This window comes from Ascaphus truei, chromosome 3, assembly GCF_040206685.1.
Source record: "Ascaphus truei isolate aAscTru1 chromosome 3, aAscTru1.hap1, whole genome shotgun sequence".
Classification (NCBI taxonomy): Eukaryota; Metazoa; Chordata; class Amphibia; order Anura; family Ascaphidae; genus Ascaphus; species Ascaphus truei.
In genome coordinates this window covers 274,657,686-274,685,180 of record NC_134485.1, presented here as the reverse complement: position 1 = coordinate 274,685,180, position 27,495 = coordinate 274,657,686, and the positions used below count along the sequence as shown (strand labels likewise).

At 45.4% G+C, this 27,495-nt stretch overlaps 1 protein-coding gene across 3 annotated transcripts in view; it reads left to right on the top strand.

Moving 5' to 3' along the window:
• Positions 1 to 27,495, top strand: part of DNAJC3 (DnaJ heat shock protein family (Hsp40) member C3) — a 63,308-nt gene that overhangs the window by 15,868 nt on the left and 19,945 nt on the right. For all 3 annotated transcript variants that reach the window (XM_075590845.1, XM_075590846.1, XM_075590847.1), the window contains 2 exons: positions 8,088 to 8,162; positions 24,003 to 24,155. In XM_075590845.1, the coding sequence (XP_075446960.1) occupies positions 8,088 to 8,162; positions 24,003 to 24,155 (228 nt within the window). The remainder of the gene's footprint in view (positions 1 to 8,087; positions 8,163 to 24,002; positions 24,156 to 27,495) is intronic.

Genomic DNA, 27,495 nt, shown 5'->3' with positions numbered 1-27,495 from the left:
TTAGCTTTTTTAGAATTATTAGTGTAACACCTTTTGCCCCCCCCTATTGCAGATTGGGACCATGTGGGGAAATACACTTGTGTTACCAGGTGTGGTGCGTTACATGATAGGCTCACAGAAGGCCTGAACCTCCGCCACTGGGAGCCTGGGGTTACCTGATCATTCGTTGAACATAGCGCCTCCACCTGTAAGGACTCCCACCTTAGTGGGATGGTCCTCTTACAGGAACCACAAAAATAGAACACGCACACAGTGTATGCTAATAACTGTTTAATATTGCTAATACTAATAACTTCGGTACCTGTACCATACAGAATAATGCATATAGCCGTACACATAGAAGTGCACCGGGTGCACACATCACCATAAATATTCCCTCCTCCAAAGTACTTGGGTGCTGGGCACCAATCCCCTGATGTCCCTTTATGTCCACACCCACTCAATGTGTTGGAGATAGCGCTATCCCTTGAAGTGTTAGTGCACTACTAAAGGTACCTGCCCGGGGCTCCAGCCCACGGGTGCCGCTATACAACTAGGTTTGGATCCGCCTGATCCGACGTGATGTCCTCCTACGCGTGGAGTGAATTCCAGCGTGGATAATATCACCGCAGCTCCGCACCGTCTGTACCTTGGTGGGGATCCGTCTGCAGCCGGCAGGCCGCAGTCACTGCTTGGCGTGGCCTCCGTGAAGATAATAAATATATATATATATATATATATATATATATATATATATATATATATATATATATATATATATATATATATATATATATATATATATATATATATATATATATATATATATATATATATATATATATAGTGCTTGACAAATCACCCAAAAATCTACTCGCCGAACAAAAAAATCTACTCGCCACCTAGTCCCGCCCCTAGTCCCGCCCCTACCCCGCCCCTAGTCCCGCATTTAAAAAAAACCCTAAATGAAATAAATTGAATAAATTTCTAGTAAGAACATTCGTTTTTGACATAAGTTTATTTATTGTATTACATTATACTACAATTAGTCCTTGTTACGTGTGTGTGTGTGTGTGTATGTGTGTATAAATGTCGAATCTAGAAAAAAAAGCCAGGTGTGAATAACTAGTTTCCTGCACCCCTTAACTAGTGCCTGGACGTCCCCGCTTCACAATATTTAAAGCAGCAATCCCGCCTGGGATCTTACCTGATCCGCAGTCCCTCAATGTCCAGGTACCCTCATTCCTGCAATGTTATACATTGGAGGGAATGTGTTCCCTACCTGTCTTCTGGGTTAGGGGGGGTTCCGATGTCTTCCGTGTGAAGCTTGAGTCAGATCTGGAAGAAAGCAGTATAGGTTATTTCGGTGTAGGTATAGGGCAGTTAAGATATACAGGGTAAATAAAATATCCAGATTGTGAGACAGAGAGAGGGTGAGAGAGATGGTGCGACGGAGAGAGGGTGAGAGAGAGGGTGAGAGAAAGAAGGTGAGAGAGACGGAGAGAGAGAAGGTGAGAGACGGAGAGAGAAGGTGAGAGAGACGGAGAGAGGGTGAGAAAGACGGAGAGAGGGTGAGAGAGACGGAGAGAGGGTGAGAGAGACGGAGAGAGGGTGAGAAAGAGATGGAGAGAGGGTGAGAGAGAGACGTAGAGAGGGTGTGAGAGAGACGGAGAGAGGGTGAGAGATAGGGTGAGAGAGACGGAGAGAGGGTGAGAGAGAGGGTGACGGGGTGAGAGAGAGGGTGACGGGGTGAGAGAGGGGCTGAGAGAGGGGGTGATAGAGGGGTTGAGAGAGACGGAGAGAGGGTGAGAGAGACGGAGAGAGGGTGAGAGAGACACGGAGAGAGGGTGAGAGAGAGGGTGAGAGAGACGGACAGGTGAGAGACAGAGAGAGGGTGACTGTGGGGGTTGGGGTGACTGGGTAGGGTGATTGGGGTGTGGGGTGATTGGGGGGTAGGGTGATTGGGGGGCTGGGGTGACTGACTGGGTGTTTGGGTGGGGTGACGGGGTGGGGTTATTGGGGGGTTGGGGTGACGGGGTGTGTGACTGGGTGGGGATTACTGACTGACTGGGTGGGGTGACTGGGCACAGGGCAGGGGGGTGGGATGACTGACTATGACTGACTGGGTGGGGGGGGGATGACTGACTGGGTGGGGGGATGAATCACTGGGTGTGGGGGGTGACTGACTGGGTGGGGGGATGACTGACTGGGTGGGGGCATGACTGACTGGGTGGGGGGATGACTGACTGGGTGGGGGATGACTGATTGGGTGGCGTGGGGGGGTACTTCTGGTGTCCTACATGTTCTCTCTCTCTCTCTCACACACACACACACTCTCTCATACCCATAAACACACTCTCTCATACACACACACACACACACACACACAAACAAACTCTCCTACCCATACACACACACACACTCTCCTACCCATACACACACACACACACACACACACACACACACACACTCTCCTACCCATACACACAAACATACACACACATACTCTCCTACCCATACACACACACATACACACACACACACACTCACACACTCCTACCCATACACACAAACATACACACACACACTCTCCTACCCATACACACACACATACACACACACACTCTCCTACCCATACACACACATACACACACATACACACATACACACACACACACACACACACACACTCTCCTACCCATACACACACACATACACACACACACACACACACTCTGCTACCCATACACACACACATACACACACACACACACACACTCTCCTACCCATACACACACACACACATACACACACACACACACACACACACACACACACACACACACGGGATGGGACGGGGAAACACCCTGCTACTACCTGCCGCCCCGCGCGGGCAGCGGGAGCGAGGGGAGGAGGGGGTGTAAGAGAAACACCCGAGCTGCGCGGGCAGCAGGAGGGGGTGAAGCACCCGAGCCGCGCGGGCAGCGGGAGGGGGGTGAAGCACCCGAGCCGCGCGGGCAGCGGGAGGGGGGTGAAGCACCCGAGCCGCGCGGGCAGCGGGAGGGGGGTGAAGCACCCGAGCCGCGCGGGCAGCGGGAGGGGGGTGATGCACCCGAGCCGCGCGGGCAGCGGGAGGGGGGTGAAGCACCCGAGCCGCGCGGGCAGCGGGAGGGGGGTGAAGCACCCGAGCCGCGCGGGCAGCGGGAGGGGGGTGAAGCACCCGAGCCGCGCGGGCAGCGGGAGGGGGGTGAAGCACCCGAGCCGCGCGGGCAGAAGGAGGGGGGTGAAACACCCGAGCCGCGCGGGCAGCGGGAGGGGGTGAAGCACCCGAGCCGCGCGGGCAGCGGGAGGGGGGTGAAACACCCGAGCCGCGCGGGCAGAAGGAGGGGGGTGAAACACCAGAGCCACGCGGGCAGCGGGAGGGAGGGGGGTGAAACACCCGAGCCGCGCGGGCAGAGGGAGGGAGGGGGTGAAACACCCGAGCCGCGCGGGCAGAGGGAGGGAGTGGGGAAGAGAAAGACATGAGCCGCGCGGGCAGCGGGAGCGCCGATGGGAGGGGGGAGAAACACCTCTGCTACCTCCCGCGCGGGCAGCGGGAGCGCCGGGGACCGGATGTATCAGTATAAATATTTATTAAAGGCATTAAATTCCCCACACCTCAAGCATGTGTCCACAATCCTCTCCATGACCGGATCAGTGCAGGTCTTGTAAGTAGGAGGTGACACAATTATACAGGAGGATATATAGGAGGAGGAGCAGCAGATGCACGCGCGCGCGCACCCCCAACCCCCCCCCCCCTCCCCATTACTTACCCGTGCAGAGAAGGAAGGGCGGTTTGAAGTCCTGGCAACTCCAAGCCGCGTCACAGCCAGAGGGATTTTTTTTTTTTTCCAGCAGGGGATTTTTTTTTTGCAGAGCAGGAGAAAAGCTACTGGCCACGAGCCAATATCCGATCGCAGCTGGCGAGTTGGCGACCGGGTTTGTCGAGCACTGTATATATATATATATATATATATATATATATATATATATATATATATATGTGTATATGTCTCTGAGAAGGTAGTCTTTATATATAGAGGGGTCTGAGCCCAGACCCAGGAATCAGGCTGCGCGCCACAGAGTGTATCTTTACTTAACCAAATAGCTAAAGGGGCAGATATCCTTCTCTAAGGCCTGTCCCTGAAGCAACCAACAAACTGGGGCAAGGGTAACCTTTATCTGGGGCCTTTGGGGGGTTATCTGGCCTAGTGCAAGGGGCTACTGCTCCCCTGCATCCTCACTCACCAGCTCCCTGCTCCAACTGCCAAGCCCACGAAATGTATCTAAAAGCAACTGCCGAGAATCCTTGAGCCCTATTGGCTGTTCTGGGTCACCTGGGGCTTTCCTCCCTAGGCCTCATGGGAGTTGTAGTCCCGTGGAGGCTGCTGTAACATTGGGGCCGCGTGCGCGATTGCACTGCGCATGCGCGACTTTTGAATGGCCGCCGCAATTTCCGCACTTCACTGCGCATGCGCGACTACTGCGCTCGCAAACCATCATGGCGGCCCCCGCTAGCCGGGTGCACCGCCGAGCCTCCTGAGGCTCAGAACGCTCCCTGCTCCGGCCCCCACCTTTGGAAAGAGCCGGCGGGTCCGTCGCTGGCTCCGGCGGCACCCGCGACAGCGCTTAGGCAAAGGAGGGGGTCTCTGGGAGCCGGAGGGGACCGGGGCTACATTAGTAATCGTAGATAATGGTCCTAATCTGACATATTTGTCCTTGTCACACAAGGGAGCTATTTCTTTTCTGTATGTAAATGGATATCCCCATTGTTTCCTAAATAAATTATCCACCATTTATTTATTTATTTATAAAATATTTTACCAGGAAGTAATACATTGAGAGTTACCTCTCGTTTTCAAGCATGTCCTGGGCACAGAGTAAAACAGATAATACATGGTTACAAGTACAGTTACATAAATGAACAGGGTATACATTATATACAAGACATTGCGTGCACAGTTAAACACCATTGTGTTATAATTTTACTGTTACGGCTGAATGTTAATTGTATCGATATCATGAATCTTAATTCGAGGGCTTAAATAAATCTAGATGCCTACCTCAATTGAAAAGCAACACAATGTCTTGTGATTAAGTCATAAGTGCCTTTCATGGTAATTGTGGGGTTTAAAGCTGCAGACCGAGCAATATCCTGCATTAAAAAACAAAAACAAACAAACAAAAAAAAATTATATTTTTGCTGTATTAAAATGTAACAGGCATTCTTTGTTTTCTATAGCAACCATTTACAAAGTCACACCCCCTTCCTCTTCTGAAACAGTCTCTAGCACACATATTTTTGAGCCCTGCCCTCTCTAGCAGTGCACCAATTGTATCTAGTGACTGCCTGGTCACATGATCTGCCCCACAGAACTTTGCATCTTTGGTCCTCTTTTGCTACACTGACAGCCCGAGCTTATTCTACACTGATCGATCAGCAACTTGGCTAATTATTTATCATTGTGTGGATTGTATTGATTCACATATTAAAGGGGAAACAATAAATAAACAAAACTGCAGCTTGGACTGCTGCTTTAAAGGATGCAGGCAGGATTGGTCCGTTTTTCTTATAACTTTACCGTAAATTGCGGACTATAAGCCACACCTGAATATAAGCCGCACACGTCTATAAGCCCCCAGCACCTCACATTAACCCCCAGCACATCCCATCAACCCCCCCTGCACCACACATCAACCCCCCCTGCACCACACATCAACCCCCCCTGCACCACACATCAACCCCCCCTGCACCACACATCAACCCCCCCTGCACCACACATCAACCCCCCCTGCACCACACATCAACCCCCCCTGCACCACACATCAACCCCCCCTGCACCACACATCAACCCCCCCTGCACCACACATCAACCCCCCCTGCACCACACATCAACCCCCCCCTGCACCACACCACATCAACCCCCCCCTGCACCACACCACATCAACCCCCCCTGCACCACACCACATCAACCCCCCCTGCACCACACCACATCAACCCCCCCTGCACCACACCACATCAACCCCCCCTGCACCACACCACATCAACCCCCCCTGCACCACACCACATCAACCCCCCCTGCACCACACCACATCAACCCCCCCTGCACCACACCACATCAACCCCCCCTGCACCACACCACATCAACCCCCCCTGCACCACACCACATCAACCCCCCCTGCACCACACCACATCAACCCCCCCTGCACCACACCACATCAACCCCCCCTGCACCACACCACATCAACCCCCCCTGCACCACACCACATCAACCCCCCCTGCACCACACCACATTAACCCCCCCAGCACCTCACATTTACCTCTGCCGTCCAAGCAGGAGTGCACGCACGCTCTAGCAAGCAGCAGGCAGGAAGTGTCTCAATGCTAGAGCGTGCTGCTACTCTGCGAGGGGGAGAGCGGGCTCGCGGGGGATGGTGACAACAGGCTCGCGGGGGATGGTGACAGCGAGTTCGCGGGGGGGCGCGGAAGAGGGGACTCGGGAGGGAGGGGGAGAGCAGAAAGCAGGAAAAATTCATATATTAGCCGCGTCATTGTATAAGCCGCGAGGTTCAAAGCGTGGGGGAAAAAGTAGCGGCTTATAGTCCGGAATTTACGGTAATATCCGATTTTATAGTTTTTTTTTTTTTAAATTATATGTATACATATATACATATACAGTGTTCGACAAACCTATACATTTGCACGCCACGGGCGAGTGGATTTAACATCGTGGCGAGCTCCTATTGGCCCAAGCAGCACACGTGTCGTACTAGGTGGCTATATGACTCCCTGCACTAGGCCAGCGGCCCCCAGGGTCCAAGTTAGCCCTGATTCCCCACCAGGTTAGTGAGTGTTGCCAGGGACAGTCTCAGGTTAGGGACCCTGTCATTTGCTGTAGTTAGAGCTGGGGAACAGAAAGGGAAGAAAGGGACAAGTGGGCTGAGTGTTAGTCTGCAGAGCGTTGCTGCAGGCATTAGGTTAGGTAAGCGACGTGGGACAACTGGGGTGGTTCATAGCGGTACCCAATCCGGGGAGCCATAGCCCAGGTCCGCGTTACGCGTAGTGTGAGGCAACTGGGGGGTCCATAGCGGTAACCAATCCGGGGAGCCATGGCCCAGGGTCCGTGTTACGAGTAGGGTGGGTGCAGGGACCTACCTGCATAGGATAGGCACCCCGCAGGCCCTAGGAGTTTTCCTTAAGTCACCTAAGGTTGCTGTGCTATAGGGACGGCCTATAGTACAGTGTGTGTCAATGTTGTTATAGTGTTAAGTAGGGACTCAGCGGACGCTGTGGTTCCAGTTAAGGAGTTCAGGCTCAAGTCTGGGCCACAGAGAATAATTCAAGGTTGGGATCAGACGGATTCATCGCACGTCTGACCCTTTGTGAAGTGTTGCTGACCCGAGCACCGGAGTGCTCGGCAGGTATCATACAGTCATAAGTGCACCAACGGGCCCTTAGTGTAATTGTGACTGCGCAGTCACCCATTGACTCTCTCTGCAAGAGTGCGGGACATTGGGTGGGGTTCTTTGGACACTGGGTGGGATCACCTGGTGTTGGGGAAGCGTCCTGTGAGACGCCGCAGTTAGTGTCTCCTCGTAAGAGGGACACCTGTCATGTTATGTGTTATCTTATGTTCCTAAGTAAATGGTATCAGTTATTATATATCACTGTGTGTGAGTATTAGTGATTGTCCTGCGAGGAACCACTCCCCCTCTGGTGGGGGCCATCGCAGGTGGAGGCGCTGCATCGTTGTAAGTGAGTACCCCTAGTATAATTGCCCCAGGTTCCCCGTGGCAGAAGCTCATCCCTCCTGCGAGCCAACAGGTAATGCACCACACCTAAGGTAACACTGTATGTTCCTCCGCACCCACAGTATAATCTGCGATTGGGGGGGGGGGAAACCCGTTACATATGTATATATTTATTGGATGTATTTGTTTAATATGTTTAACTATTGCACAAAACTTGATGCAATATTGGGGCATTTCTGTGGGGTTTAAAAGATGACGTCTCCTGGGTTCTCCTTGTTGGAGCCTTATGTACATTCTGTTTTTTTTTTTTTCTTCAGGCGAGGTTACAGAGGGGACAGTTATTACTAAAGCAAGGAAAGCTGGATGAAGCAGAAGCAGACTTTAAAAAAGTGGTGAGTTAAATTTGAAAATGGATTGTTGGCAATTCTTGTGTGTGTGTCTGTGTGTGTGTGCGCGCGCGCAGGTACTGTTCTAGAGACAGTTTGAATAGGAGAAGCAAATTAATGTGTTGTGGATAGTCTCTGGATCTTTAGCATTATTTTCATGTGTGTGTATGGTATTTATTTGTATTTTATATATCTTGTCGTCATCATAATCTTCAGCCCTTGTTGATATACGGCTGGATACATGCTTCCTCAATCCAATGATCTTCCAGGTATTGCAGTTGCAAGCCTCTTGTGTGTGTGTGTGTGTGTGTGTGTGTGTATGTATTCCCAAATGGATATATTATCTATCTATCGATTTTAGAGCTTTACAGCAATAATACACATGACATAATGGGAATAAGCACTTCAACATACTGTAAAAGTGGACATTAGGAAAAGGAGTCCATGCCCTGAAGCGTTTACAATATAAGTGGCAAGTAGGGAGTTCTTACAGAGACAGTAAGAGGGAGTCACAGTAAGTGTGTCTGCAATGGGTCAAGGTCAGTGCATGAGATGTATAGTATCAGCCAACAGAGCTACCCATATGCTTAATTCAAGAGGTGTGTTTTTAAGATCTGTCTTAAAGGTGGAGAGGGAGGGTGCTAGTTGGATATTGAGGGGAAGGGCATTCCAGAGGTGTGGGGCCGTCAGTGAGAGAGAGCTTTAGGTACAAATTGGGTGGACAGAAGACATTCATGAACAGAATGCAAAATTTGGACAGGTGTATAGCGAGAAATTAGGGCTGGGATGTAAGGAGGGTCAGAAGAGTGTATAACCTTAAGAGAGGAGATGAATTTTGTAAGTAATACAGGATTTAATAGGAAGCCAGGAGAGGGATTTCGGCAGGAGATACGCCGAGAGAGATTTAGTAGAGGGAAAAGGGATTTGAACGGCAACATTTGGGGTAAATTGTAAGGGAGAATGGTGACATTGATAAGTATTTTTACTTGATTTTGATAAGATATTATGTAAACATGATATGCTGAGACCTTGGAGGGGTTTGATTTCCTCAGTCTCCTCCCTTGTGTGTGATGTCACTGTGTGTACAGCCAGAGCCCCCCATCCCGTCTCCCTTTATCTTTCTTGGCACTCTGTTAATTAAGTGACTTATATAACATTAACCCACCCCGTTTTTATCAAACACTCTCCCACTTAGGCCGCGCTTATAGTGCCGGCAACGCAGCGTTGCCCGAAAACAAATGCATTGTTGCCGCCGCGTGCGCTTATAGTAAGCGCGATAGGGCAACGCGATTTTTGGTAGCCGTAATTATTTGATTTTTCAGGGGCAGTAGCCTTATGTGACCCCCTGAACCAATCAGGAGCCTGGTCGCCCGCGATGCGGCCGCAAAGCGAAATATAACTTTCGCTTGTGGTGACGTCGCCGTGGCCGGCACTATAGGCGCGGCCTTAGAAACCCGTAAGAAATTCAATTTGTAATAACATTTCTAGAGAGGCAAAAGCATCCAAAGCTTTGCTTTTAGCATAGTTAGATTAAATAAAGGGGCGCCAATCCGTTTGTTAAATTGTTTATAAAATGTAGTTTGGGGAGGGAGGGGAAAGAGAGGTGGGGTTGGCTGCATGGTATTGCCTTGTGTATAATGTGAAAACTATTGTTGACTTTTACCTGTTTGACTAATGATGCCAAAATTACTGTCTAAAGAGGACAAAGGGAGGAGATGGACAATATGCAGCAGATAAAAGGATCCACAAACGTGCTTTTTATTTTATCACAAAACAGATTTGGTAAAGATAATTAAACTGTTCTCAGCACGTGGTTACCATAGATATTAACTGTTGAAAATATTATTGAAAGGTACTGAAATATGCCTGCGTTTTAATTTCCTATATTAAACAGATCTCCGTCACTAGTTCTGTGTGACACTGTAGGGCTGCAGTCCTCTATTAAGGCTGTAAAATGCCAACGGTTGTAAAGTGACATCAGGAGAGAACAAGGTGAATCACCAGGCAATTAATGAGAATGAAAATGGGCAGCACTGAAATCTTATCTACTCACCCCCGCACATTTCTCTGCAGCTTTTCCTTACCACTCTTGACAGAGAGATTGAGTGTATAAGACTGTAATTGCACTATTTATTTTCATATCATTCAGAAAAATGCTAATGGCATGCTCTATGGTTTTTTCTTTTTGTAGAAATAATTGGGTAGAGATGATGGAGAATTTGCATTTATATAGCATCATTTATTCAAAGCGAATCAGAGTATTGCATTTTATAGTTCACCGTGTAGTTGAAATCCACAGTCTTCTGGGTCTCTGGTCTCCTTGGCCAATGCTGTTTTTTTTTATTTTGCCCCAACCATATTTGCCATGTCCTCATTGTAAACTCAAAGTCCATGCAAAAAGTGTGAAAGAACTGCATCAATCATGAAGGCATAACTCAGGGGTGGCCAACTCCAGTCCTCATGGGCCACCAACAGGTCAGGTATTAAGGATGTTCCCTGCTTCAGTACAGGTGGCTCAGTCCTTGACCGAGTCACTGATTGAGCCCCGTTTGCTGAATCAGGGATATCCTTAAAATCTGACCCCTGAGGACTGGAGTTCGCCACATCTGGTGTAACTTAACATACTGTAAACTGCGACAGCCACTTACCTGCATTAAAGTTAATAAGGCAATGGAGACCGTCTTTACTGCGACTTATGATTTCAGTTATTGTTCTATTTGGGATACTCGTTAGTATCTTAAGTTCAAATGTCATGTATTGTATTCAAAACCAGCATAGCAATGGTATAAACCAGGCGTCCATTAAAGTGTTCAGGTTGTTTGGATGCAAAAAAAGAGATGGTAAGACTCGGATTTTTGTTTCTGAAACAATGGTTACTACTTAAGGCTGGTAATAAGAAGGACGGTGGAGTTACCCCATCAGTGGCATGCCAGCCAGAAATGCAGACCAGGCCTCGCGGGCACCTGAGGGGTTAAAGCACTTTTGGGTGTATTCCTTCCAAAAACATTAATACGGTAATAAAAAATGCATTCAGCATTATTTTTATTGTGTTTTTATAGATAATACACATCTAAAACATAGTGTGTCAGATTACAGAATAGCCATCAAGGCACAGGAATTAATCAGTTTGTCCGTCGCATCAAATGTTTACCTTTATGAATGTAAATGACAAAACAGCCAATTGACACGTTGTGAATTCAAACATACAGTATTGCATTGGAGGAATTCAATAATTTGTTGTAGAAGGAAAAATCTTGTTAAAAACCTTAATTAAAAATGTCTCCTTAAATGAAGTAGCCGTATATTCTGTCGGCAAACGAATTAAGTTAGTAATTTTATGTATGCTCATCACATGACACCATGTAATAGAAACCTTGGTATCATTTTACAGTGTCCTTTTTTAAAATGATATTTTCAATGAAGATGTTTACTAAAGATATTAGAATATTGCTCCTTTTTTACAAGATGATCTATTCGAGTTGATGCCTTTCTCGCTGGGCACCAGACACGTTTCTCTATGTAAACATGTTTTTTCCGTATAATCAGGTGAGGATTAATGAAAAAGTAAAAAAAAAAAATCTATCCGGCGATTTAGCTAGTTCTATTTTATTCCAGCAGATGTCACCAGAGCATAAAGAAGAACTTTGGTATTTGGCGTTCTCTGAGTGAACCTCTGTACTGTACAGTACAGATGTGTCATTGTGACCAGCTTCAGACGGATAAAAGACGCTACTTTTTAGCCAGTTACTCTATGTTAAAGTTGCTGGCAAAGCCAAGTCTGAAAGCTACTGGCGCTTGTTGCGCTTGCCAGGGGGTATTGGACAACAAGCAAAAGGTGACACTGCTAATTTGCATTTCATTACCCAGAATCCATAGCTGCAATGGAAGCACTGTCTGCTAAGAAATAATGCTGAAAAGCAGGGTTACAGACAGGAATGTGCTCACAAGTGGTATTTTTATTTGCTCTATACTGTGTGGTGGAGGGTTTTTGTCAGTTTTTTTTTTTTTTTTTACCCACCATCATTTTTTCTTGTGTTGAAACTTCTCCCAGCTTCAAATTGCAAAGCCAGTATAACCCGCGCCACACCGAGACACACAAGGTAAAAGCAGCTGTCTCGTGAGTAGTAACCCAGGCTGTGCTGGATAGCTGTGTAATACAGCAGGCATAAGCTTATTGGGGTCTATGTTAAAATGAGCAAGAAGCAAAAGGTAATTATGTGTGCTCATAAAGAAAAGGTGAATGAGTGCTCATTTGCATGTCATTACCCAGAATCCCTTGCTGCAGTGGAAACACTAAAGTGATAATGGGGAAAGGCAGGCTTGCAGATGTTTTAGTACCATCAAAATATAAATTAATTGTTAACCCGATTTTGACTTTCGATTTTCACTAGATTATTTCATTCAAATAAAGATAGTCTCCCAGTTTTCACAAAATCTGTTTTTTGTTTTTTTTACATATCAAATCTTACTTGATGTGCATGCAGAAAAGGTTACAATATTAAAAACACAAAAAACATGAATCATCATAGAACATAACAGATAAACCCTCATTCACCAGTTTTTTGCCAAGCATTGAAAAAACATTGCATGCACATTTTTCCATAAAGTATTGCAGCTATGTATGCATTCTTTTTGTGTGCCAAGGGCAGCTACTCACATCGAAGGGTCCTTCACTGAGTAGTTTGCAAGACTGCTCTTTCACACCAGAAAAAAATATTGAAATGCAAAAAGAAGTTTGCATAAAGGTATACAGCCCGTGTGCTATTTTTGGCATTAGTCATATACTTGCAGTGTATATACACAAATATTATTTTACGCATTCGTTCTTTTAGTTCTATGTATCTTTTTATTTGGTTCTACAGTAGGTGAGCATTGCTAACAGCGCAGAATGTCAAGTGTCTAAATAGAAGCCATGCTCTGGCAGTTTGCTTCCTGTGCTGCAAGAGATGACACCAGCAAAATATATATAATTTATATATGCATATTTCTTTTAATTGAAACAAACTTAATACCAGTTTCTTTATTGCAGCGTATGATAGCTAATAGTCTGTCCATATTTATTTTCTGAATCACATTTATGATGTCTGCCTTAATGACTCTCCTTTTCATCATAATTGCCTTCTTTTTGACATAATCGTCCGACTTGCAATATTCTTGTATAAATGGATACTCACGGCCAATAATAATAATAATAATAATAAAGAAATGCTAGTTACTGTTCAACACCGCATGTGATATCCATGGGGATATCTTGATTAACACTGTCTCAAAAAAATAAATTTTCCCTTCAGGAAAAAAAGAGAAAACCAGTAACTTCAATGTGAACCTAACCTGTGAATGCTTAGTTTGTAGGGACATGATGTAGGAGAGATCAAAAGATCATCTCGTCCGCTGTTCTGCAAACATCACCCCACCATCCAGCATGCAAAAGGAGTGTTACAACTTGCACTAGTCTGAATTGCCTTTGAGAATGTTGACAATACAGTAATGGTCTCAATTTGTTAGAACAGGTTTCAGGACTTATAATTTTGCTACATGCGCCAATTACTGCAGACTAATAAGCACATTCTTTTATTACCGTAGTTGGGAACATTAAACCAAGGTTTAGCTTTAGGTACCCAGTTCTGGAAGCACAGTTTGTACAAATGGCCTCGATATGGTCATTGGCATATGATGGGGCAGTAAGAATGGTCCGTAAATAGAGTATCTTATGCAACTCATCGTAGTTTGTGGCCTACTAAGATGAGAATGTATTGTGAACAGTTCCTATTTTTTGTACCAAGATGGTGTCAAGTTTTCGCAGGACTCTGTTTCCGATGTATCTAATTTCTCATACAGTAGTTCCTGTCAGTGTGTGCTTAGTTTCCTCACTGAGGTCTCTCCTCTTTATAATTCATTCTGTGACCTTGGCTAGACAGGCAACTGACACAGGTGGAGAATTGCATCCACTATATGCAGCCCTCAAGAGTCTATTGACCTTTTAGCTGGGAGTGACCAAAACCCCACTATCATTAACTGACCTGGAGGGACTATGATGAACATTTTCGGTAAGGAAAAATTCCCTTCTACTCCAGGGCATGCATACATACATGTGAGGAGAACAGCCGGGCAAGAGCTGCTCTGAAACAGCGGTAGACACCGGAAGTCGGTAAACACTTCCGGGTCAGACTGCTGGGGCGCACTCCTCCCCTGCCGTCCTCCTGTGCTGCTCACATGGTGTAAATTCTCCTTCACCCGCTGCCAGCTATCTTCCTCCTGTGCTGCTCCGCTCCCGTGGTCTTCAGCCCCTCTTCTGCTGCTGTCCACCGTCTTCCTCCTCTACAGCCCTGTTCCACTGATGCCATGTGGGGGGGTGAGAGAAGGGGGTGGTAGTGGTGGTGAGGGGGTGCATTAAAACATTTTTGGGGGGTTGGGGTGAGTCCCTTTTATGTCTGGCGAGTAGCATTTTTTTTTTTAATATAATTTGTCGAGCCCTGCCCATGAGCATGGTGCAATTTCAAATAAATGTACATTCCATACTCAATTAGTCGGACATATAAGTTAGATCGTGGAACTGTTGACTGAGCAGGGATCCACCTCTGGTACTGATGCTCCAGTATCTGATGCTGCTCAGATCAGAAGTCTCAAGTTCACTGAGGAGGAACTGGAGATATTGATTAATGGAGTGGTGGTCAACCATTCCAAATTATTTGGGGCATTGTGTTCACGGACCAGCACCTTAGAGAAACAAAGCCTTTGTGGCAGGATCCTCGCCCGCATCGATGCCCCGGGGAATACAGGCTGAAAAAGGACTGGGCCGACAGCAAGCACAAGCTGTCTGACCATATGGTCTATGCAAGGAAGACCGGAGGAGGACCACCTGCTCCCCTTCATCTCATCACTATGGAACAGCGCCTGAGCTTGGTTATTGCCACTTCCTAGGTAATGGGACTTCCTGGACTGGTGCATACAGATCTGGAGAGAACTGGTAAGTGAAAATACAGAACATATATTATACATGTAACCCTCCCAACCCGCCTTCTAGAAAGCTTACATTGGAGTGTTATATATGGCTATACCGCATAGGTTACTGTGCCTCATGGGCTGGGCGATGAGGTAACTCCTGTTTTTGATGCTGTGAGGATTCGCTGCTTGAAATTTACAGTGGAGGAGCTGGAAATACTAATAAATGCTTTGATGGACAACAACTCCAAATTATATGGGGGTTTTGTGCTCCCGCTCCGGCACCGCGGCCACAAAGTGGATTTGGGGCCATATCCTCATCCATATTAATGCGCTGGGTACATGGTCTGCAACATAGATATGCTGAACAGCGTACGGCTGACAGCAAACGCAAGATCGCTTATTACGCCAGGAGGACCACCTGCTCACCTACATCTGTGCCCTCAGGAACAGTGCCTGAGTGAGGTCATTGCCACCTCACAGGTAGTGGGACTTCTGGTGGAGAAGAAGGATCTGGAGAGACCTGGTAAGTGAAAATACAGTACATTATACATCAATCTCTGGTATACATGTCACTTTATACACAACCTTGACAATCGGAACAATGATTACACTCTTATTTGCAGTGCACTCACACCTACAGGTGAGGAGTACTTGGCTAAATAACACATGTAACATACTTACACGTGTGCCCTCATAAGATTGGAAAACATTATAGGCCGTGCATAGCACATTACAGTAAGGTAGCAATCAGTATAATGTGATCCTTTGCCTATTTGAGGACCATATAACTTTTTACTAATCACAATAATACTCGTTTAATGAACACTTAGTCTCAGTATCTCAAAGAGTACCTGTAAAACCTGATTAATCTTTTGAACGCTAAACATGCACTAACCAGCACGTATCTCCTAAGATATTATTTTTTATCAGCAACCTGCTTCTAGTCTTAAGGTTCTAACGATCACCCACCTACGTTAGCTCCTCGGCTGTATCCCTCAAATTATCTTCCTGTCTAAATGCATTCCAGACTTCTGATGTTTCCCAAACATGTTAGAAATTAGTCATTTTGAAAGTACTTCATGTAACTTGGTTCTCAGGACACCAAAAAATGTATTTGGCCTTTAAAAGGGTGATTAACTATAGCATGTCTCAGTTCACATTCATGTGAATGGGAGCAAAGGCCTTCTAAAGTATAGCAACAGCTTCTGGATCAGGGCCTCTATACAGTATATCACCCTGCTAAAATGTTCTAAAAATAATGAGCTCTGTTCAAAAATGGGTGTCTTGGCAATCCAAATTTATACAAATGTGCTTACATGTACCCACGTTCTTTATGACAGTATCTGATATGTCTTTATTTTTTTGTTTTTCAGGACCATCATGCAGGCAGCCAGTTGCCGAGGCTGCAGAGCTCCCTGAAGACTAGGCGACAATAACCCTCACCCTCCGTTTAATGAAGAGGAGGTACATGTGGCTCCTCCAGCTGCCGTGTGCCACACCACCTGCTATCAGTGATGCCGCTCCTGCTCCTCCAATTCCTGCTGCACCCAGTTGCCAGATTCAGCACCTCTGACTTAGAGCACCATAGTGGCGCATCAGAAGGAGTTGTCCGGATTCAGGAGCATAAATGCCCAACTCAAACATGTAGAGCAGACATTGCGCCGCGTTGAGCACAATCGACACGCCGCCAGCACTACATCACCACCCACGTCATGCACCAGCACAGCACTGCTACACTGAATGGCATGGGTCAGATTGCCTCCGCTCTTAATGGGCTCTCCAGCAGGGCCTGGAGAGCCTAAGAGCATCGTCGATGCTCACAACACCTGCTGCTTCTAGTGAGTCCCTGCCCACATCAAGAGTATCACTAGTGCCGGCAATTCCATCCACAGAGTAGCCCACGCCACAGATGCTGCCCATGCCGTTAGCAAAAAGAGGGGTGTAACCAGGCACTCTTAGGTGAATGGGGTCTAAATAAAAAAAATAAATATAGAATATTAACATACAATATACCATAGACCCAATTAATAAGTGCAAATGTGCAGGAGTGTCAACAATAATAGTGAAGAATGAAACGAATTCTATAACCTCTATTAACAATTATAACCTCCACCAGCAAGTGAAACAAAGGTGTATTAAAGGCCAAAAGTGTTTAAGCGCAGCAGCTCACAAAACCCTTCTGGACCGTCCTCTGGTCCCGAAAGTAGCATGGATATCCGAGAATGGGGAGCGCTCACAGAACAAGTGATGAAATGTGAAAGAAAAAATAATGGTGTCGCCAATAAAATATATATGGTAAAGAATGTGTTGGTCCCACTCAGATGATAATCGTAGTTTAGGAAGATCAGAAATACACCTCTCTCTGATGGGAGCTCATTGGCCAATAAACGTATAGTTTGTCTCTATACCTCCGGTGTTATCCAATCAGAGAGAGCGACATACGCACATACTGTAGGATAGTATGTCCAAAATATAGATATATTGCACAAGCAGTGATAATAACAGTATCACTGCAATAGCACTGCCAATGCCTAGATTGATGCGTAGCAGGCCTTGCACCAGGGGGCAGAATGAGCCTGCCAGTTCAGTGGCAAATTGGAGGCGTTGATCTTTGTAAATACTTCATGTTGTTGTTTTGTATATATGTTAAATAGTTCTCCATTTATTTCGTACACCGTGTATCAACTGTGTGTGAATAAATGTTATTTTGCCAACTTCTGTCTCTTGCTAATTCTTGTTCTAATATGTAGACACATTATTGTACACCCATACTTAATACAGTCTATTATATACCATAGTAGGCCACACACACATCCTACATTCCCTTTAATCAGTACAAACCATCGTATAGTTTTACATCAAAATTACATTCTGATGCATCCTGTTTTTGTTTCTGACTATGTTCCATCATATATCTTTGTATGACATATGTAAAGAAAGGGTTAAGTCCTACACTCGGTACAATCGTGGGTGCCACTAGACCTGCCCTTGTTGCCTGTAGGCTATTCCCAGAAATAACGCTATGATAATCATGGTCTGTATGTGAGTAACGGCAGGTTTTGATGTGACCTAATTATAGCAGAGCAGCAGGATGCTAGTGGCAAGCACTAGAAACAAACAAGGCTTATGCTCAGCCAATTTGCCTAGGGGCTGGGTGAGCATGTATAGCACAGGGAGCCAATGGGAAGGCTGCAGGCAGTGAGTCATCACACACAGACTGTGCACTGATAGGCATTGGCGGAGTGTAGCACAGCTGTGGAGTAATGAAGGGAGTTGGCATTGACCCCGCAAGTGTTTCTGGTCACGCGACGCCGCCGTGTATTGGAGACAGGAGCATCCTACGTTGCGCCACGGGAGGTGGTGCGGGGACGGGGCCTAGGTCCGGTGCAGGCAGGAGTACTGCGGCATGCGTGGGGTGTCACCCAATGCGTCTCAGGACGTGTCGGGGGGGGGGGGTGGGGCCAAGAACGAGGTCCAATCCTCACAATAGGAGCTTCTTCTTGTCCTCACAAGACTTTTGTTTTGCTTCCGATTACCGGTCCCTGGCACCTTCGAATCTACTGACTGTAGCAAGAGCTTTCATCCCCCTCCCCACATTCCTAATTATCGTAACGTAATATGAGTAAGCCAGAATTAGTTAAGTTAGCGATCCAATATTTTTCAGGTGAACGCGAGATGATTGTAACTCTAATCCCCTTTGTGGATATGCGTTACGACTTGTCACATTAACCCCAATTAACGTATTGCTAAACATTTTACGGATGTCTGAAGATCTACCCCCTGGAGGGTGATCTGCACCTTAATCACGGGGTGTGTTGCAGCTCGTCACACAAGTGTTTCATTTATTTTGTTTCAGGGAAATATTTTTATCACATTGTAAAATGTAATTTATGCCTAATCCTATTCATTAAAATTAAATTTTCGTAGAACGTTTGAATAATTTAGCTTCCTTTTTGATACGTGGCAATGGAAGTAACATGGAAGTTGTTAAACTTTGGTTGAATTAGACTGTCTGTCATTAAATAACCATGAATATCACAGATACAACACTGGATTAATTTACTGTAGGTTGATGCATTCTCCTTTTATAGTAAAGGTGTTAGATCAAAATATGCGTTTACATTCCTTATTCTTTGTTCTGGTTTACATAAGCCTAGCTTGTATTATCACCCTAAAGGGAAAATACAGACCTTCTTTAACATATCATCTATCCTGGTAGCTTTTTTTGCATGTATTTTTAATGTTTTAGAATTATTGGCCAAGTGAATAACAGAAATTGGTATTTCATCTTGCTTTTCATGTATATTTAATCATTCGCTTTCAAGGTGGCCTAGATGATCCATTCTAATCATTGATATTGGCTAATGAAATACTGTCTTTAAATATGATGTACAGTACTTGGCAACGTAAGCAGTTCTTTTGTTATCTTGTTGGTAATGCATTATTAATTATACATCTGTAACAAAATAATATTTTGATAAAGATAAGCTAATGCACTTAGTGCTCTAACTGAGCTAAACATTTTGGTTAGTTACACTGTTACAGGTCTGTATAAGCGTCTCACCTGGAGGTTATTCTGCTCCTGTTCTCGGTAAGAGGAGTTGGGATCTACGTATTAATAGCTAGCAGTAACAGTTTGTGGCATTTGTAGTGCGTGTGCTCATAAGATAGTTGCATACTGTATGCAGGAAATCAGCTGGTGGCCTTCTTTGTGTGGCACTGAAAACAGGTATATTTCTGGAGGCTGGAAACAGTTGGTGTTACTAATTATTAGGAGGAGAAGGAGCGGCTCAGTGAGTCAAGACACTCGCTGGCACTGAGTTTGAAGCAGGGGAACCTGGTTAGATTCCTTGTGACCTTGGACAAGTCACTTTATCTCCCTGTGCCTCAGGTGCCAAAAAACATAGATTGTAATCTCCACAGGGCAGGGACTGTGTCTGCAAAATGTCTCTCTAAAGCACTACGTAAAAAACTACCCCCCCCCCCCCCCTCAAAGATATGCAACCATCCAGTAAGTACTTTGTGCCTCTTCTCCTTGCCTTTAGTGTACCACCTATGTCAGCCCCAGTGAATCTTATGGTTCACTTCTACTTTCCTATTACAGTGCATCTTTTCCAAATGAAAGACCCGATCAGGGCCGTATGTAAAGGTCATATTGTAGCTGCAAACCGGATCAATGCTTGAGAAATTTTAATGTACTGTACAGGCATTCCCCGGTTTAAGGACACTCACTTTAAGTACACTCGCGACTAAGGATATATCGCCCAATAGGCAAACGGCAGCTCGCGCATGCGCCTGTCGGCATGTCCTGAACAGCAATACCAGCTCCCTACCTGTACCGAAGCTGTGCGCAAGCGGGGAGACTATAGAGCCTGTTACACATGCGTTATTTACATCAGTTATGCACGTATATGATGATTGCAGTGCAGTACATGCAACGATAAGTGGGAAAAAGGTAGTGCTTCACTTTAAGTACATTTTCACTTTACATACATGCTCCGGTCCCATTGCGTTAATGCGGGGTATGCCAGTATTGTGAAATTCGAGCTCATGGCTCTATTTATTAGCATACTTTTGCTACTATCCTTAAGCAGCCAATAACGTTTTCAGCCAGTGGACCCCACACTGCAGTGGATCTCTTTCCTCTTACTCCCCACAAGGTTTCACGAAAAGATAGGAAGGAGCAGGAAGTGTTGAGGTCAGAACTATAATTAGTCACTGATTACTGTACAGTTCTGATGTTGAATCCTATTAAAAGTTGGTTGTGAATTGCAATAACCATGCAAATAAAATGGTAAGTGGGATTCCTCACCATATGTTAGACCAGGGGTTAGCAAACTTTTTAAGCCGAGACCCCCTTTTTATTCATGAAATTTCTCGGACGCCCCCTGCCTGATGTAATCAAAATCACACGGGGGGGAAAAAAAACAACTTTATTTAACGGTATACAATGTAAATACTAATATGTCTAAATACTTACATATTTCAACAGCTCGCGCTTGCAAAATTAGGCTGCGTGCACGCTGCCGCTGAGAGCAGTGACATCAACTCTCCAAGCATGAGCACAGGGTGCCCTGCATAATTTTGCAAGCATGAGTGGGGAAGGGTTTTCACTTTTTTTTTTTTTCCATTATTTCTGTACATTCATAGTATGATTGATATAGTGGCAGCCTACCCTTTCACTTGCAAAGGATCACAGCTAACCAGGTTGCCAGCGGAGGAGAGCAGGATCACTGCGCTATTGCAGGACAGACACCAGAAGGAGGGGCGTTTGACATCATGGCGCTCGGGCGTGCTCCTCCCCCATACCTTCGAAGCCCCCCCACGCGCGCGCGCACACACATCACGTGACCGCCACCTGCACTATCCTGTTCGGCCGCCCACGCACAGCTTTTTCGCCCTCCCGCGCACAGCGTCTGCCGGCCGTGCACCCAGGTTTTGCCGCACACGCCCCCCCTAAATAATCTTGGCCCCGCCAATTTGTGCACCGCTGCATTCAATCACAACACACACACAACCAACACTCAATCACAACACACACAGACAACCGCACACACACCACATACTCAATCACAACCGACAGACACAACACACAATCACAACACACACAATCAGACAAGACACACTCAATCACAACCAACACAGACAACACCCACACACCGCACACATACTCAATTACAACACCCACACACACACTTAATCACAACACACACACAGACAACCAACAGACACAACACATACTCAATTACAACCGACACAACACACACACTCAATTACAACATCCACTCAATTACAACACAATACACAAATCACAACCGACACAACACACTTTCACGAGGGGTGGGAGTGGGAGGGAGTACTAAGCCTGCTCCAGTCCCCCAAGTGCTGCTGAAAACTGGGGCGGGTAACAGACAGGAGGAGGAGGAGGGCTGGTCTGTATGCAGGGAAGGCCCCGCCGCCACAGCAAGGCCCCGCCCTAGGCAGACAGAACAGAGAAGCAGCAGCACGGAGAAGCCCCGCCCCCGCAGCAAGCGACAGAGAAGCAGCAGCACGGAGCTTGAGCTGCTTGGCCGCACATGCACAGCTCTGCCCGCCCCCAGGTTTCCCCGCACGCAGCCTGCGCCCCCCCAGTTTGCGCACCGCTGTGTTAGATAATAAATATGCATTATTTTATTATTTATTTTTGTTCTAAAATATTTTTTTTTTACCAAGAAGTAATACATTGAGTTACCTCTCGTTTTCAAGTCTGTCCTGGGCACAGAGTTCTGGTTACATTAAGTGAACAGACATTAAGACATTGCATGAACAGTTGAAGATAATATATATATATATATATATATGTATTATAGACGTATGAAACCGTTACAGACGAGATTAAAATGTGAGACCGCTTTAGTTTTGAAAGAACTTGGGCTGAAGGCGACTTTGAGAGTACTAAGCAGTGCTTGGACACCACCAGCATGGCTTGTAAATATAGCCCTCTACGTCCCATTCAAGAGAATAGGTTGTGCGCTGTCTTTCGGCACAGAAGATATCTAATGAAGCAGCACTTTTTAGGAAACATGGCCTTGTCTGCTGACTGTGTATATGATGGTGCAACTTTTATGTTCAGGTTTGCGACTGAAGGTGGGCTCCCACAGATGTCAGGGTGTCTCCTCAACCCTGAGAAGATCGAGAGTAGATCTTTGGTAAATCACCGAAGTGAATGATCATTTTGTCTTCTTTCTCTCTTCTAATACAATTACATGAGAGCATTGAACTTTAGTGTGAACTCCAGATCCTTTTTTTGAGCATTGAGAAATGAACATGCTATCAATTTTTTCTACATATTCCTTTGGGTATAGGTTTTGGCAGTTTTTACTAAAAATATAATCACACATTGAATCTGTTGTAGAAAAGACAGATGGGTTCCTCATTATTTCCATGACTTGAAGCAGCAGTGTAATCCTCCTGAGCTCGTGTTGCTCTTCCTCTATCAATGTGGGGTACCATATCCCAGTCGGCAAAAGCAATCTTAATTATTCATAATCCTGTGTTTACTAGTTCATTGTAGATGGTTGTATAATGGAAGGAATTTGTAATTTTTATATAAAATCACAGATTATCTAGAAAGCGTGTTACACCATTAACACGGCCGCCTGGTCATTGTAGCTATTATCTGACCTGAAAACAGCAGCTGGTTATCTGTAAAATACTTTAGATATGACTTTAAAGTATTTTTATTTTAAATATTTCACGGCTAGTAGCTGGCTTATACTAGTAACTAGAAAGTGTCGTTATAACATAGCTCACATGTACTGTATATGTGGGTTGCTGCACATCTAAATGTCTCTTTGTATGTTACCTTTAGGACTTAATATGATTACACAATTGGTCTCCATCTATACACGACTTTCTTTTTTTCTCTTTGTTTTTTTTCTTATTTGTTCCTTTTTTTTTATTTTTACCTTTGTTTTCTGTCATTCTTAGTTTTTCCTTTCTTTTTCTTCGCATGCAAATCATTACTAATTGACATCAGTTTTTTTTTTAACTGCGGGTAGAGGTATAAAATAGTATCTACCTCGTCCTAATTATTCACTCCTTGAAAAAGCGGCATAGGGGGCGTGTAACGTGTGGGAGGGGAGTTTTCCTTGCCTGTACATGGTTTTTATGTAGTCCAATAAATTGTTTTTTTTGCTGGTGAGTTTTTCTGATCTTTTCCGTTTGGAGCAGCAGTTACTTTGATCTATTTTTGTCCGATCTGTAAAATAACCTGTATGAGGCTAAATTATGTTTTTTCTACGTGTGTGTGTGTGTGTGTGTGTGTGTGTGTGTGTGTGTGTGTGTGTGTGTGTGTGTGTGTGTGTGTGTGTGTGTGTTGCTCTGTCAGTAGTATATAAGTATTGTTGTCCTCTTTTACAGCTGAAATCCAATCCCAATGAGCAAGAGGAGAAGGAAGCTACCGCTCAGTTGTTGAAATCGGATGAAATTCAACGCATGTTCTCACAAGGGGTGGCAGCGTACAACCAAAGAGATTATGCAGCAGCAGAAACCTTTCTGAATTTCATCCTAGAGGTAAGTGGACACTTATAAATGGTTGGGCTGCTTGACCATTCTAGTATCGGATATATAAGGATTTGAAAGCCAATACTGACTGGATTCATATATTCTCACCACTACAGTGTGTCTATCAGATTTGTTTTGTGTCATAGTTTTTATGTACATTTGTGTAACCTGTTTCCAAATTCTGAGACAGCCTTGTAAATGTGAAGCACTCACTGAGACTCGCAAAACAGAAGGTCTTTTTGTTTTTATACTGCTTCCCTGCCGTCTCAGCAATATGTTGTAAATTCAACTCAACCGCGGGGGGTGAAGTGGCTTCATTTCTGTTTAAGGTTCTTAAGAGGTATATGCTATTTACCGTGCTTTCCAGCAGTGCATAAGATATGTTCAACATTTTTGTTTGAAAAGAAATAAGGTAAAATAAAACAAAGTTGACTATTTCAGTATTAAAGCTGCGCTTATAGTGCCGGCGACAGCGACGCGACGTCGCGGCAAAACAAATGCTTTGCCGCCGTCGTGTGCGCTTATAGTAAGCGCGACGGAGCGACTGGTCACGATCACTGGAAGTTATCTCTATTTCATTTTCCAGCAACCGTCGCGTCACCGGCACTATAAGCGTAGCCTTAGGGCTGGGACCCGCTGCGCCTGGCGGCGTGGGCGGCCGCGTGAGCGTTCCCCCACCAGCAGGGGAATCCTTCTGAGCCGGTCCCAGTCCCCCCTCGCTGCACGGCTCACTACGCGCTGTGACGCGTCAGCCGCCAGGGGATGCAAGAAAATTGTGATCCCGAGCGGTGGCGAGTCACGTGGTGCGCTGATGAGCCTATCGGGAGCGGGAGCTGTCAGAGAGCTTCCTCCACAAGGTAGGGGGTGGTATGTGTATGTGTGTGTGTGTGTGTGTGTATCAGCGTGTGTGAGGAGGGCATTTGTGGGGGAAGGGGAAGGGAGCGGGAGCTGCTTACCTTCCAGCAGCTTGCAGCAGCTCCCTCCTTCAGTCCGGGAGACCGAGCCCGTGGAGGGAGGGGGGGGGAGTAGCGTGTCCCTCCGCTCAAACCACGCGCTCCGGCTCCCCTCCCGCTCCGGCTCCCTACAGACCGCATATCGCGGTCTGTGCCTGTCAGCGTGCCGCCTGTCTGCAGTGCGGTCGCGCTGACTGAGGGAGCGGGGCCTTAGCCTTAGACTTGCACTCCTGTGATCATCCGCTGACAAGTATCGCTGCGTGATTTGATATAGAAAAGTGTTAATTACTATGATTTTAATTTTTTCTAAAATTTGAACCAGTGGAGTCTCCGGAGCTTTGGGGACCAGCTGATTCCCGAGATACTTACCAGTTTAGTTGCTGGTGTTTTCCTCCCCTTTAGAAAAGGACACTGGGGCCAATAGGAAGTCTCCATGTCATCAGACAATTTACATTGTGGCTTCATATCAGACAGCCATTTAAATGTCCATGGGGGACCACCGGTAACTATACCATCAAGTATATGGGGAACCAGCAGCAGGAATTGTGGTTAGGAATTAATTTCGATTTATAGGCCCAACCACTGACTTTCAAAACTGATCAATTTGTGGGCATTATTCTTCCTGTAATGTCTGGAAATGTTGGCACCTTGCCAAATGTAATATTCTAGTGCATCAGATTTCAGACCTGCAACAAGGTTCCACAAACCCTGCAGCAGCTCTCTTCAGTTTGCGGTTAGGGCTACAGTGGGGTTTGGGGGGGGACCATGTAGGATTCACCTCTATCCTACTTCCGCAGACAAAGCCTGGGGCCTGACAACTTCACAGAGACTCCATTGAGAGCAGAGATGGCAGGATAGGGTGGCTGTACTGTAAGTGGGGCTGTTAATTTAACCTATCGTGGCAGAGGAAGCCTGACATGGCAGCAAGTGAAAGTAAAATATATATATTTAACCTATAATCGTAATCTCAGAACAGGGCACTGCTTGCCAGTAATGCCTTGTTCCTTGAGGATTATTACTCGAATACAGTGCAGCCTCACAGGCATTAAATCACAAGCCGAAGATGACATGCTGCAGGTATATTTGGGCATGTTTATGGTTGAAGGAATATACAGAGTTGTCATAAATGGAACCATTTCAGGTTGGGATGAAGTTGTGAGTGGAGTACCTCAGGAATCGTATTGGGACCCCTGCTTTTTAACTCGTTTAATAATGACCTTGAGGTTGCCATAGAAAGCAAGGTCTCCATCTTTGCTGATGACACTAAATTGTGTAAGGAAGTAAAATCAGAACAGTATGTAATTTGGATAAATTGTAATCTTGGCCAGGTAAATGGCAGATGAGGTTTGATGCAGATAAGTTTAAAGTTATGCATTTGGGAAACAAGAATAAAAAGGCAATTTACAAATCGAATGGGACAAAATTAGGTCAATCCTTGATGGGAGCTGGCAATTACACAACTATAGCACTATACCCCAAAACAAATCAAATATATCAAATATACAAAATGTTTACAAACAATCTAATGTAACATAAACATAAAATCAAGTAATAAATCAAGAAAAATGTTTAAGAGTATCCACTTAGATCGTAAAGTCCTGCAGCCGTGAGTCCTCTGGGATTATCCAAATCCCATAGAGACAGTCTTTGCAAATAGAGTCCTCCTTGGCGCTGGAACTTTCACTCGTGCTCAGGACAATGCATGAAAAATATAGAGAATCAATGAGGAGTAACACACTTCATTAAAGATGCTGTCACACCTCTGTGAAAATGGTAACACTAGATGCTATTTCACCCTAAACACTCCAGAAATGGTGATGGAAATGACCATAAACATGCACACACCACCACCAAGCAGTTAACCCTTTACAGCCTGGATCAGTAATCTAGGTGTAACCCAATCAATTAAGATGTATCTTATTACACCAAGTACTCCAAGATTACACCGTGAATGATAGTTAATAGAGAATACTCACATCAATGGAGTTGAAGATGAAAAAATTGCACCTCTACCGGATGGATAATTCTCAGCAATAATATGTGCAAAAGAAAAATTAAAACATAGCACAGAACTGCTATATACCAAAATTTAATGAACTAACATTTAAAAACAAACACTTGGAAAAAAACTCACGAATTGCTTCGTTCTTTGTAAACCTTTCAACCCTTTAAGCCTGGTTGGGGGCCCTTTGATGTCTCTTTCCTCTGTGGCTGCTTGGATCCTTGCCTCTTTGGGTCCACATGTAGAGTCTCCTCCGGTATTACTTAAGTAATAATCCCCGAAGAACAGGGCATTACTGGCCAATAATGCCCTGTTCTGCGGGGATTATTACTATTATAGGCTAAATGTAGGCTTATTTAATAAATAATAGACACTTTTGTATAGTTAAATAGAT